Source organism: Poromitra crassiceps (assembly GCF_964638095.1).
Source record: "Poromitra crassiceps genome assembly, chromosome: 1".
In the NCBI taxonomy this organism is placed as follows: Eukaryota; Metazoa; Chordata; class Actinopteri; order Beryciformes; family Melamphaidae; genus Poromitra; species Poromitra crassiceps.
This window is the reverse complement of record NC_139623.1, coordinates 35,931,039-35,946,076: the sequence shown is the minus strand read 5'-3', so window position 1 is coordinate 35,946,076 and position 15,038 is coordinate 35,931,039. Positions and strand designations below refer to the sequence as shown.

At 42.1% G+C, this 15,038-nt stretch overlaps 1 protein-coding gene across 2 annotated transcripts in view; it reads left to right on the top strand.

Moving 5' to 3' along the window:
- The window catches only part of larp1 (La ribonucleoprotein 1, translational regulator), a 149,648-nt gene that overhangs the window by 130,022 nt on the left and 4,588 nt on the right, over positions 1-15,038 (top strand). For both annotated transcript variants that reach the window (XM_083647755.1, XM_083647754.1), the window contains 5 exons: positions 1,460-1,566; positions 4,871-5,028; positions 7,311-7,455; positions 11,413-11,522; positions 14,142-14,269. In XM_083647755.1, coding sequence (XP_083503881.1) covers positions 1,460-1,566; positions 4,871-5,028; positions 7,311-7,455; positions 11,413-11,522; positions 14,142-14,269 — 648 coding nt within the window. The remainder of the gene's footprint in view (positions 1-1,459; positions 1,567-4,870; positions 5,029-7,310; positions 7,456-11,412; positions 11,523-14,141; positions 14,270-15,038) is intronic.

Below are 15,038 nucleotides of genomic sequence, written 5' to 3'. Positions count from 1 at the left end.
TTGGGCAGAATTAGAGCTCTTTGGGACTGGGAGCGTTGAAGTAAATCTGATACCAGTCTTGTGATTGTAGCTAAGCCTGTTGGACTTTAACAGTAATTTACCTTCTCTGGTATTCAGACCAGTTACTAAAACATGGGGAAATAGCTGAATATGAGCATAAGTCCAGATTGCAATTTGCTCTCACTTAATTATGTTATGCTAGGCCTTCCAAGCATGGAGAACTGCTGGCTTCCACATGTCAATATTCGTCTTCACAAAACCTTGCATTTCCTGTAGATATACATAATTTCCTGTAGTTGGTTTGGATTACATTCTCACTCCATAAGAACAGTTGGCTTGGAATAGGGCTGAGTGATTTTTGGATGACATTTATTTTTTACAATTTACAATTAATTGATTACTCGATCCACAGAGAATTCATCTACAACTATTTTGATAATCGATTGTTTTGATTATTTTATTTATTTATTTATTTTTAGTCAAAGTTATCTGATGTGAATATTTTCTGGTTTCTTACTCCTCGGTAAACTGAAAATATGTGGCTTGTGGACTAAACAAGATATTTGAGGACGTCATCTTGGGCTTTGGGAAACACTGATTGACACTTTTTCACCATTTTATGACCAAACAACTAATTGATTAATCGAGAAAATAATCAACAGAATAATTCATGAAAATAATTGTTAGTTGCAGTCACCGGAACTTTAGAGTTTTAATTAATTAATTAATTAAATCTTGGTGTGAACGCACCCTTATTCACTCAGGTTGGCTTCTATTGTGGATCGACCCAGTATGTATATTTGTTGAGTTCAAACTTGTTGAATGAATGTCAAGACCTCAATTGCTTCAGGGAAGGTTAGTATACATTTACCAAAAAAATAAAAAAATAATTCAAGTTGACACATTGTATAGGTCCTGTTGCAACCTATTAGCACCAAGTGTTGAGCAAACTACTACTTTTTTTTTTCTTTTTTTTTACCTTTATTTACACAGGGGGAGTCTCACTGAGAGCAATGCTCTCTTTTTCAGGAGTGCCCTGTTCACATTCACACACACATTCATACCTGGAAGCTGACCAGTACAACCACAGTCTGATCTGCTGGCCACTGATCAGCTCCACTGGAGCAGTTGGGGTTAAGGCCTTGCTCAAGGGCACCTCAGTGGTGGTAATGAGGGAGGGGCAGGCGCTGCCTTTTCACTTTCCCCACCCAGATTTATCCTGCCGGTCCCGGGGATTGAACCAACGACCTTCCGGTCACAAGCTCGCTTCTCTAACCGTTGGGCCACCACTGCCACGTTGGGCCACCACTACTTCATTCTTGGTTCTTGTTTATGGTTTACCATTTGGTCTGATGCCTGCCTAAAACGTAGGAATGGATGTTTAACCTGTTGTTCTGCTTCCCGAGGTAACTCTTGTTACTCCCCCTGTTAAACACTGACTCTCTCCGTGCCCTTCCAGACGCCCAGGAAAAGGAAGACGCGGCACAGCTCCAATCCACCCATGGAGTGCCACGTGGGCTGGGTGATGGACTCCAGAGAGCATCGCTCCCGCACCGCCTCTGTCAGGTGAGACACCATCACCTCCACACACCATCAGCAAGATCAAATATGTTTTAGACAAAGACTGCTCTCAATTGCGTATGGTTTCCAGGATGCATTTTAAAGCGTTAGCAGGCAAGAGGGCATGAACCGCTGCTTAAAACGAACGACAGGTGTTATCCACCCGGAAGTATAACCAATCTGTTTGTTTACAAACATTCGTATCCATCCATATTGCACAGCACAGACCGGCCGAGTTGGTAAACATGAGCAAGCTGTGTGCAGTTGACTCATGTCAACTCACAGGATTTCTGGGAATGAGTCTGCAAGTAGCACTTAGGTTCGTAAGGGTAAAAGTGAATGGGCTTTTAGAATGGGAATTTCAGTTAAAGGTCCTATCCGTAAGTTCTAACCATTACTGACACCGGTGGCGGGTCGAGTAATGACAGGCAGCGTGTGAACGAGCTGGCGCACCGGCACCATACTCGCATGCACACAAGCAGCTGCCTGGCAACAGCAGAGGTGTTGGTTGCTTTGTAACATTAACTCATAAAAGTCACTTGAGAACTGCAACCTGGACAATTTATCGTCAGATCAGCCTCGAGATGCCCAGGAAGGATTCTGGATGAATTATCGGACGTTATTGTGGCATGTTTGGTCGTGTTTTGGCTGTGGGGAAATGGATAGGATATTCACGTTAGGAACTACCCTGCTTCCCCTGTATTGTACGGGTCCGTGTAATGCCTGGAGTTGACCAAACTGAACAGTCAAAACAATGTTCCATAAGCATAACAGTAACGTTAGGCATATTTACGACTGTTACATTCATTATCCACACAAGATGGTAACGTTATTAGTGGAGCTGGGTGGTAATTTATATAAATGTAAATCAATATTAGTTAGCCGTGATTAGCATCAAGCTAACGTTATAATAATGTGCAGTCTCACTGCGACCAGCATGAAAATCCTGCAATGTCTTTGCAATGGGTGAACACAGAGAGACGCGGCTGGGCTCATTTTTTAAGTTACGGAACGCCGCATTCACTCATTGTAATAGAAAACACTTTGTGAACATTTCTTTTCTGGCCAAACTTATGGATAGGACCTTTAAATGCATGAAATAAGGTCTGTGGTTAACAAAAGTTTATGGAAGTGGTCATTTGTGTTCAGCAGGATAATATTCACAAACGTGGATCACTTTTATGACTTTTGAAGCCTAAATGCGGTTTTCAGAAAACATCATAAAAGTGGTCCATGTTTGTGAAGATTATCCTGCTGAACACAAATTACCACTCCCATAAGCTTGTGTTAATCACATACCTTATTGCATGCAATTCCATCCCATAGCCTTTTCCCCCTAAGAATTTCTGGTTAAGCCTACAAAAATGTCATCCCTGTGTGGTACTCTATTGGAAGTTCACATTGTTAAAACCATTACGTCCTCCTCAGTGTTGTGCATGAATGCGTTAAAGAGCGTTGTTCATTGAACAAGCTCATATTTTGGTGAACGCGTGAGCTGAGCACCGCCTTTTACAAATACATGAACGTGAGTGTCATTAACACCTGCAGGAGATAGCGGTGCTCTTACCGCTCTCGCTCTCTTACCTCGATAATTGCTGATTGTGTTTACATGTGTGTGGTAATTTACATGCAAATAAAACTGTTTTTGCTGTCAGTTGGAGGCACTGCTTCTGTCTCTGGTTCTCTATTGGCTCATTTCCACCACATATAACAGCACAGTACAGCTCTACTCGACCTGGTCTTACTCGTCTCTACTTGATATAGACTCTGTTTCCATAGCAAGTTTACTCGCCTCCGCCCACACCTGGTCGTCATAGCGACCACATATCTGCCCTCCGCCCATAGCCGAAGTAGGCTATAACGTATAACGTTCAAATTAAATCCATACACAGAACTTTTAAACTGATTATGAAATACTGGTGCCTCTAAATGACCTACAGTGTACATGGGAAAATGTGACAATCGGCCAGGAGAATGGATATCACTTTGTTGTTACTCAAACTCACATGCATGCACTGCGCGGGGGACGGGAGTTGCGCGACGGCGAGAAGGGAAGCCTCTACCCCGGCGGCAACTCACCAGGCAAGACCGCGGCTTCACTAAACCCCCGCCTCCGGCTTAGCGGAGCCAACTACAAAGGGCTTCCCGAGGAGCGGACCTTTTCTCTCTCAAAACAATTGAAAACCACCGCCATGTTAAAGCTGAGCAAGGAGATCGATTTTATTTCACCAGAGCCGAAGACAGCAACACAAAAGACTGATGGAAATAATATTAACAGAAGAGAAGGTAAGCCCCACTAAACTGGTATCCAGCATTGACAGTCAGTAGATACAGTAAACATGATTCTGCCTGACCAATCAGTCATCTGCAGTGTTTTCACTTCACGGTATGGTACCGGGTTCACAGCGCTGGAACCTCAACAAAGCAGGGACCAAAACTAGCACGACTCAACCCCGACTCAACCTGGGCTATCCACGTTTTTGATTGGTGGAATGAGACAAAAAAGCGAGACGAGCTGGGCGGGGCCGCGCTGATACCAACGGTGGAAATGGGCCATATCATCTGCATCTGTGCTGCTCTGCCTACCCCATCCGCGGGGGTGGGCTTCGCCTCTCACACAGGCAGACACACAGCAGTGATTTTGACTGTGTCAAGACAGCAACAAACTAGCAACAGAAATACCACAATTTACTTTCAGAATAAATGTATTCAAATTCTCACCTTTGGAGAAACAGCGTATTTCAACAAACGAAACAGCAATCCTTGTATAAAAATACTGATGTGAAGATTACATATGCACTGTAACTGTGGCTGTAAAGCATTCATCAAAATTAATATTAAGGTTAACATTACAATAAGAGAAGACTTACTTTTACATTCTGGCTGATTTGACGCTCGTGCACTAATTGGGGGGGAAATAAGAAGAAGAAATGAACTGAACTGGTCATTTTTTGGACTGTGAACTTAGTTCAAAATTCAAAATTGTGAACTATGAACAAGTTCATTTTAATCTGTGTGAGCTGAACTTTGAGCTAGCTCTTGTGAAATGTGAACTTGCACAACACTGCTCCTCCTGCCAACGTGTGAAGTTGCCTAGTGCAGCTTCAATTCTCCAGTGCAATGAATGTATAGGATTTTTTTTCCTTAGTGACTGAGTATTGACACCTTGCAGAGTTTCACTGTACATCCAATGATTAAACCTCACATACAGTGCAGTGTGGTATCTCTCTAAATAATATTCATTCAACATGGAAGTAGTTGTAATATTCTAAGTGGCTCTAATGACTCTCTGCCTTCTGCCCCTCTCCAGCTCCAACGCCAGCCCCTCGGAGGGAACCCCTGCCCTGGGTAACATCGGCTGCACGCCCCAGTCCCTCCCCAAGTTCCAGCACCCATCCCACGAGCTGCTCAAGGAGAACGGCTTCACGCAACACGTTTACCACAAGTACCGCCGGCGCTGCCTAAACGGTATAGTCAACATTGATATGTGAATATACTATAATGTATTATCCGACTTGTTTCACACATTTATTGCATTAGATGGACCGGTTTTCAGCTGGCTTTAGCACAGCAAGACTCACCATAGTGGAAACCAGACTGACCACATTTTCTGAGGTGAAAAATAACAACAAACCAGGAAGGATTTTTTTTTTTAAGGTCATGGAAGCGATCAGACTCATGGCGCAAACACACACTGGAAACAGAAGCGACGCAAAGCATCTGGAAGCACAGGCAGTTTAATCTCTGTACCCTTGTTAACAGATTAGACCGGTCATATCGGCCACAACGCGTGCGGCTCGCAGCCTGCAGCAATAGTTTCCACGTAGGCATGGGTCGGTGTAAAAATGATAAAACCGGTTCGATATTAAACATTAAATTGAACCTAACCGGTATACAAAATTTTACCACTAGGTGTCGCACTTTGAGCAGTGCTTCCCAGTGGAGGGATAAATGACTGTAGTGCAACTCCAGGCCACTTGGTGGCGATAATGCACCTCTAAGCTGGTTTGCAAACCACCAATAACACAAGAAGCAGAATGACTAAACAGGGTAACAAACTTTAGAGATATACTTTCACCTTGTGGATCATATTGAAGTTGAGTGTCAGAATCATGGATTTAAAATACTACAGCTGTTTTGAAGGACACACCATTTTTATCTGAGCGGACTAGTTTTTCCTGTGCCATATGGTTTGTCCTATTTACAGAAACAACAGCAAACATTTCCATTGCATGAGAAGCTGACTTGATGAACGCTCATTCCAGGTATTAGTCGATTTCCCAAATGTTGCTAGGTAAACAGAGTTATCACCTGGTGGATCATATTGACGTCGAGTGTCACGTCCTGCATTAAAATCATTGAACGCACACCTAGTCGTTGGATTATCCCTTACATAACTAATAAAATGTTAGATTAATAAGCAGTTGTCATGTTGCTTAACTAATGCAATTCAGGTTGGATTTAGCCCTGTTGACGCGTTACACGTGCATAGGTTGCTGAAGCTGCCTTGTCATTTATTGCCATTTCCTGGTATAATGAAACATGTCTGTTCAGATGGTTTGCATGAAATCATACCGGTTTAAACTCGTACACCGGACCGGTAAAACCAGAAATCGACCCATGCCTATTTCCACGCCTGGTCTATTTATGATGCTAGCCACGAGCGATTGTGTGCAGCCAGACAGGAAGTCAGTACAAGTTGTGACCGGTGTCAGTGCAATTTCAGATCGCCTACCAGATCGGCTCAGGCATGCATTGTGATTGGCTGGACCTTGGACACGTGGGATTAACATGGGCAAAATGGCCGACAGCTTTAGATTAGCTAACAAGCTAAACTACTGATGTTATCAGACATGAAAAAATATGAATCAAACATTCAATGATCATGATTCAAGTGTTACAGGACAATTTCTCATAAAGATGAGCCTTACTTTTTGAAAATAAATGTGAGTTTAACTTAATCTGTAGTTGTCAATGTCTACCCCAAGCCGAGCGCATCCGGTAGGGTGAGCCGATCCTGTACCTACACCGGCACAGAGTAAAACTGAACGCTTCTGGTGTGAATGGCCAGGGTCCTGCTCACGCTGAATTTATGCACGGCACCACATCCGTTTCCAGTGTCTTTGTGCCATCAGTTACAGAATGTAGCGACCAGATTTGGCTGCTCTACGGACATATAGTCAATGCCACTCACTGGTTCATTAATAACACTGAATTGTCACATCTGAAAACAAGGAAAAGTAAGTCTCCAACTCTTGGTAATCTTATTTCATTTGAAAGTTTGAAATTATTGAGGAATAGTTTTGGGATAAAAATGCCAGTGGTGAGGGATGTTGGAGGTTTATTTCCCTTGGCAGTGTACATTATGAAAAATGAAAATCTATACAAATATCATTAAAGTTTCTAGATCCTGTTCATTGACATGAAATAAAAATGTTTCTTTTTTTATGTCAGACACAGAATTCAGACAGTATCATGTACTGTATTTAGGAATTTATTTTCATTGTTTTCTTTTTTTTCCCCCGTACAGATAAAGCACAAAATCTTTACGCTAAGTACCGGTACGCTATAAAATGAGAAGGGAATGTAGAAAGACCTCAACTATAGTTCACTCTCCAGTAAACTGCTTACCAAATTTTAGCTGCCACAGTGTGAGTGAGTGTGTGGCAGTGACACACACTCAACAGTTGTTGAACTCTTATCATCGTTCCCAACTGACCCCTCATCTCCATCCTCTTGACCAATCACAGAGCGAAAGCGGCTGGGAATCGGCCAATCGCAGGAGATGAACACGCTCTTCCGCTTCTGGTCATTTTTCCTGAGGGATCACTTCAACAGGAAGATGTACGAGGAGTTTAGACAACTGGTAGTAGAGGACGGGAAGGAAGGATACAGGTAAGGAACCTGGCCTTGAATAGTTGGATATTCTTTTAACATGATAATATACAGGCAGTGTATGTGGCAATATTTCAGATTGGCAAGAGTAAGAAAAAGAAGTAACAAGTCTGGAACAGGGATGGAATTTATGACTGAGTGAGGTACTAGTTGCTTAATCTAAATTGAACTTGCCCATAGCACACACAAAAATGATCCATTGCCAAGTTTGTCCAGGAATGGCTTGTCAGTTCCTATAGAGATTCAAAGTTGGTCACTTCCTGCTTCAGCATGCACACCATTTATTCTCCCATAGACATTTCGTAACATGCTTATAAACATATTTTTACTTGGTCAAACCAAATGATTCAGCTATATTTAGACTCAGGAGAGTCCATAGAACATTTCACTTGGACCAAAACAACGTTGATTTTTTTACGATTTGGTCCAAGTGAAATGTTCTATGGTCCCTCCTGTTTCTAAATGTAGCGTTTGAATCGTTTGGTTTGACTAAGTAAAACCATTTTTATAAGCATTTTACGAAATGTCTATGGGAAAATAAATGGCGGTTGAAATCTCTTGGTGCGTATGCTTAACCCGGAAGTGGGTGTGACTTTGGCTCTCTATTGTTGGTTAACGTCGAGTCCAGTGGCGAACCGTGCCTATCAGAACCGGGCCTTCTATAACGTAACCCACCCACCACCACCCACCCACGCACGCACACACACACACAGGCAATAAACCCAAATGTAAAATATATATTATACATACTGATCAAACCTGGTCCAAAACCGAATAACTAAAAATCATGCAATGCTGGGATCAAGTGAATAAAACGGCTTAAAGGTCCCAATTCGTGCAGCTGTAACCTCTTAAAAACGTGTGTCTCTGGTCCATAAAACATGATTCTGGATTAATCTGTCGAAAATATAGCAAACCCGTTTGTTGTGATGGAGTTCTCACTTCCTCATCTGGTCGCTTCCCAAGAACGGCCTGTTTCTATAATATATTCAGAACTAACAGTTCCCATTGGCCGCTGAGGGAGAGCCCGCCCCAGGCTCCCAGCGGCCAATCAGATTAGCGTCTGTGGGCCAGCACGCTAGGTTGCGAGTTATCGTTAACTGAACGGTACTACGCTAAAGAGGACATCTCAAAATGCCTAGACTTACCGAATGCACCTCTGCAGTTGCTGGATCACGTACAGTTGGCGGCGCTCCAGCTAGAAGTGTTAATTTTGTGGCTATAGACTAAATGGTGCAGGTAGCTTGTGTGAGAGGGACCCGCGCAGTATGCAGGAGGAAGCTAGTGACGTCGATATTCTCTCCAGATTCCTCTCTGGGCAAACGACGCGTTTGGGGGTGTGGCTTGGAGGAGACTGCAGGGGGACGCTGGATAGGGACAAATCCAACTGTGGCAGTTCTGAGCGTGTGACCACTCATTACAGGGAGGGCTGACAGCAGTATATATGCATTTACAAGTAAAAACAGCTTTTGCATGGAATGGGACCTTTAAAAAGAATGTCCCACTCTGACACACACACACAAACTATACCCTACTGTACGTGCAAGTCTGAGGTCTCTCTCTGTGCGCACTGCGTGCGTCTTTACGCATTGGTGAGGGCGTAAACAGGCTATTGAAAAGACTACATGCCCAAGATCTATGATGAGTTGTCTTCCACAGCCAGCTTAGGTCGCTGTATCGTTACACACAATAATTACTCCACTACTCCTCCTCAGCTATGAAAATTACATTAGGCTACATAAACAAATGGCTGTCACTGTCAATAACACAAACTCCCCCTGCACACCGACAGCAAGCTGCCCCAGTGACACCACCAGCAATAAAATAAAATAATAACTTACCAATGACGTTCACAGTGGTTCACTTGAAGACAAAACCCAAATCCACCAAAAAGCAACAAGCAACCCACCGCACAGCACTGCTATAGCCTCTTGTGCCCAACTGCATGTAAACTAAGATAAAAAAGTTCTCAGTTGCTAGCCTGGAAATGGCGAAAATATAGCTTTTTGCAGGTTGATCTTGAAAACTCTGCCACACTTCCTAGTTGCCCGAATAATCATTAACTCCTCCCTCCTTGTCGTCCGTCTCGTCTCCTGGTTGGCTTGTCTTCGCGAATGCCTTGAAATATCCCACCCACAATTCAACTAATTGTGATTGGCTAAGCCCACAACTCAATGGAATTCTTATTGGTTAAAACACCTGTGATCAAAATTGTCTTCCCCATGTCATGACTAGAGTCGGGTCTTCGCGAAGGGTTAGTGGCTTGCTGTCAATCAACTGCCATTTGCCTGTGGGCGCTGGTCCAAATATTTAACCCCATATTTGCTGAAACAAAGTGAGTGATCATAGCAATTTACGGACATTTTTACTGTTATTTCAGTGAATAAAAAGGAATAAATATCAAATACAAATAATTTATTAGGGGAGAAATTCTTTTCTTTTCAATTTCTTCTTGGGCCTTCACTGAATACCTAGAAGGCCCAGACGGTTCGCCACTGGTCTAGTCTCACTGGCCAGCCTCCCCTCCCTACCGTCAGAGGAGTCTGGCGCCACGGAAACAGGCAACTGGGATAAGCCCTCCCCTGCTCTACAGCTGCTCCCCATTGGAGTGACTGTTTCAGTCACTGCCGGATGTCCGCTCACGGCTTATTACAAGCTCTGTCATTGGCTCCGATCATGTCTATCAGAGTGGCTTCCGCTCCCTCCTCCCTGTGTGTCGCTGTAAATAGTGCCCTGCCACCTCAGTGAAAACAACGCTAACAAGCTAACGGCAGAAACCTACACGCTAGCTCGTTGCTACACGCTGAAAATGGCAAGTTGGATTGTTGGAAACTATTTTCCAATGGCATTGCCGCTAAGCGCCACCCATCGCAATCCCCCTATGGAGACCTGCGGCGCCAGACTCCTCTCACGGTAGGGAGGGGAGGCTGGCCAGCGAGACTAGGTAACATCAAATTAGTCGGCACTGAAATAAATTAACCTACCCCTTCCCTAGTTAGGATAACATAATGGCGTATGATGAACAATTAATGTAATGAAAATTTGTTTGTTAGTTGCAAAATGGTACATCTACATTCCTCAGTGTCCATCACACAAAGTCTTTGCTGCAGCTTATTTTCTAGTTTTGGGCTTATTGTTTCATGTATCCAAATCAAGACTTTCTTTTTTCATAATTTTCTCCCACCACTCATCTTAAACGGATACGCCACTTTTTCGGGAGTTTAGCTAATTTCCCATACTCACACACACACACACATAACAAAAGTACACCATGCCTTTACCGTCACTGTCCGAGCAGTATGTAGTGACCTACAGTCGTGAAGTTAGTAAGTATCACCATATAATGGATGCCAATGGTACAACCGTTCAAAATAACCAAAAACACACATCTAATAGCGCCAAAATACATGTTGTGCTTCGGGTACTCACCACGCGATGAAATATTAATCCATAGTTACGTGAAACATAATTTTTTTGAGTATATCCCCACACCGAGTTACTTCCTTGCTTTGCCTGTAAAGAGTACTTCCGCTGTACACAAGCACAATGAGCTAAACTCCCGAAAAAGTGGCGTATCCCTTTAAATTTGAGTCTAAAACAATTGCAAAATTATGTGCAAATACCACTTGATCACGGTCTTAATTTGTGCTAAAACGCATTGATTACAGTTTTGAGTAGTTTTAGTCAAGTTGGCTCTCTGCTAGTCTCATTTGGCACAGGAGTTTAGTACAGACAAGGGACTGGACCAAGAAATGAAGACTTTTTAATCTCAGTATTAATAGTAGTTGACTTAAGTTATGTAAACGTTTCCACTTATTCTCTCAACAGCAGTCACTGTTGTTGGTTCAAATCCAAGCAGCATTGCCCGAGGCTTCACCCTTCTCTCCGTTTCAATTTCCGAAACAATTAGTTTTCCGGTGGTTAAATATCTCGTGTTCTTGTGTGTGTGTGTTTCAGGTACGGTTTGGAGTGCCTGTTCAGGTACTACAGCTATGGCCTAGAGAGGAAGTTCAGGCCAGATATCTTCAAGGACTTCCAGGAGGAGACGGTCAAAGACTACGAAGCTGGTTAGAAAACCTTTTCTCACCTTTTCATTGCCTGAAACCTCCGAATTACTTTCACTAGTTTTCTTTCCCATTCAGAGAAGTAGGTCCATATAGTCTTTAATGTGTTTAGAGTCTTCAACCCCACCTAACCCTAGGACTATGAAAATACTGCTGATCTTATCATATGTAATTATGTACACTCCTGAGTGAACAATGGTTTAAATTGCTGCTCTCATTTGGCTCAATTGGCTACTAAATGCACTTTTAGCCAGCACCTTTTAATGTAATTTCTAATGTAATTTTTTAGTTTTTAATGCAATTTTTACTTATTACTTATTATTGTAATTGTTGTGTAATTGTTATATTCTGTTTTTACTGTTGTTGACTATACGTGCTATTATGTTGCTGTCTCTTTTTTAACCCTGTCCACTTGCTGCTGTAGCACTGTAATTTCCCCTTGTGGGACAAATAAAGGATTATCTTATCTTATCTTATCTTCTATTTAGGGCTGTCCCCAACGCGTCGACGTCATCGACTACGTAAATACGTCAACTTGCATAATGTGCATCAATGCGTCGGAAATAAGTGAAGAAAATATAATTAATACACTAAATACCTCCGTTCCAATATCAGATTTCAAAATAAAAGTTTTTAATGGCTTCTGTGTGCGTTAGACTTGTGTAGAATGGGTGCGCAACTATATCGTTTATAGTTGCGCGTTGCGGCTAAACATTACATAACACTGACAAAGCTGTTAACTTGTAAACAAGCAACTTACATCGCGTGAGATGACAAGCAATATGTGGTGAGGAAGAGGGGATGACTCCTTGTCATGTTCCAATAATCCATTATGATGACCGAACATAATCATTATGGTCAACAAAACTCTCATCCAATAACGTTAGCCTACTTACTTGGGAAAGTGAAAGCGAACCCGCTGTCTGTCTGACAGCGGGGGAGGGGTGGGTGGGTGTATTAGGCTACTCCACATGCACTCTGTTTACAAACTTGTGTACAATAAAGATTTAAAGTGGGGGGAAATACCTTTGCCCTGTCAAACAGCTGGAATACAGACATCTGAGAGGGAGGCGCACCCCACACGCTGTAGAGTAAAACCTTTGCCTAGATCTTATTGAATAATTAAAGTGTGGACATTTATTCATTCCCACTTATCATACACTATGGTAAAATGAGCGTAAAAAGCAAAACACAGAATTCAGAAAAATTCAAAGGGGAAAAAACGGAATTTGGGATTTGTTGCATTTTTTCTCCGTTGTACCGTATTCGTACCGTATTCGTACCGAACCGTGACCCCGAAACCGAGGTACGTACCGAACCGTGACTTTTGTGTACCCCCTAGTAGAATGGCTTTTATTTCGGGAGAAATCCGACCGGAAGTCATATTGTTGTTGTCGGATCGCGGAAGTGAAGTGAAGTTGGCTCTGTCTATCACATGGATTTGTTATTCCCAACTCCCAAGCGACAGGGACAGGATCAGCTACAAAACCATTGTCCACAATCATCTCAAGTGTGGGAGTATTTTAGACCAAGACCCAACAATGTGCTGCTCTGTAACGTTAAACTCAGCAAATTGGAAATTATGTTATGTACACGTACACCCGAAGCCCGCATCCTGTTGATGGGCAACAGTGTGTTTTAACACACTTTTATATTAGGATTATCAACACATGAAATGTGTTTGTTAGTATAACGTTAGTCACTTACAGGGATGTAAACTAGTCACCTTCAGGTGACGGTCACTGTTTTATGCCTCCGCCAGCGATAGCCTCAGGAATGCCTTGACGGAATTTGGTCAAATTTGGCTCAAACGTCCATTTGGATTTAACAATGAACTGATTAGATTTTGGTGGTCAAAAATCAAAGTTAAAGGTCACTGTGACCTCACAAACGCCATTTTCTACATTGTTAACGTGATATCTCAGGAAAGCCTTGACTGAATTTCTTCACATTTGGCTCAAACGTCAAAGTCTGGACAGACATGGATGTCGACTGCTCACTTGTTGGTGGAGGCATATATCTGTGGTGCGGCCGTTCTAGTTCATCCTAAAATAGGAGGATTTCTGAGTACCGTAGTTTTATTCCTGCCCTGGTATCTGTCACCTTTTTCACTACCAATGACTTTGCATCCCTGCACATAATTAATGTAAGTTAAATCATTTTCAATTACTTTCCTTGCCACACACTAATGAAAAAACATTTATTTGCCAGTGATTATCTTTTTTTTTTTATATATTTTATTTTCAGTTTTTCAGAACAACATTATGAACAAGACAAACAGGCTCAGACACAGAACGGAAAAAACAAAAACAAACAACAAAAAATAAAAATAAATACACATTTTCAACATTCATTGCTACCAGTCGTGTAAGGTGCTTATATTTTTACGAGAGGTACATTATTGTGCTCATCCGTGCCAGTGATTATCTTAACTGCATATTACTCCAGTTTAAACATTCAGTATAGTTCAGTATATCTATATTAAAAAAGTTAGATTAATCGACTAATCAAAAAAAATACAGCCTATTTAGTTGCATTTGGAGCAGCAAAACTGATAAATGACCGTCATGATACGATAGAGTGCTTATTTCTAAGATACCGGTCTCCCTCTCCCATGCACAGGCCAGCTTTATGGACTGGAGAAGTTCTGGGCCTTCCTTAAATACTCCAAAGCAAAGAACATGGAAATTGACCCCAAGCTGCAGGAGTACCTGAGCAAGTTTAAGCGTCTGGAAGATTTCAGAATTGACGTAAGTACAATATTCTTCATGTTGGGCTGATAGATCAATTTTTATTTTTGACCATAGCTACTCTCAATTCCCATACAAGTTTCAGGGTATACTACAGTGTTTCCTCCACGATTTCTTTCAGTAGTGGTGTCCGGGGACCGGGGGGGTGGGTTGCGTTTGCTGCCGCCGCCGGATTGCACGGATTTACTTTTCTAGAACAGTTTATGCTTTGCACCATTTATTTCTCTATAAAAGTAATGTTATTTAATTTAATGTTTGTAGCAGTTGTAACTTCATGCTGCTACACTACCAGTCAAAAGGGTTGACACCATAATTTTCTTCCCTCTTTACTGAATATTAAAGACATCAAAACTACAAAATAACACAAAATGTAATTATGCTGTAACCAAAAGAGTCAAAACAAATCAAAGCTATATTATATTTTAGATTATTTAAAGTAGCCACCCTTTGCTTAAGTTAAATAAAGGATTTGGAAAGAAATTCATAGGCAACAACTTCACTATTTATTTTTGTCTAATTTCAAGTATTTAAGCCTAAGCCCTTAGGTAAAAATGGCTTTAAAAGAATGAAATACAAAGCAGCTACATTCAAACAGGTGTGTCCAAACCAACACACACACCACACACACACACACACAGAGTAAACCTGCTAGAGACGCTGCTGTCCAAGATGCGGCTGAGTCACGTTCTGCAACGTTACGTGGACACACTTTTCTTTTCTTTTATGGCAAACACGGTCAGATGCCAAAGTGGCAGGAACAACGTTATGT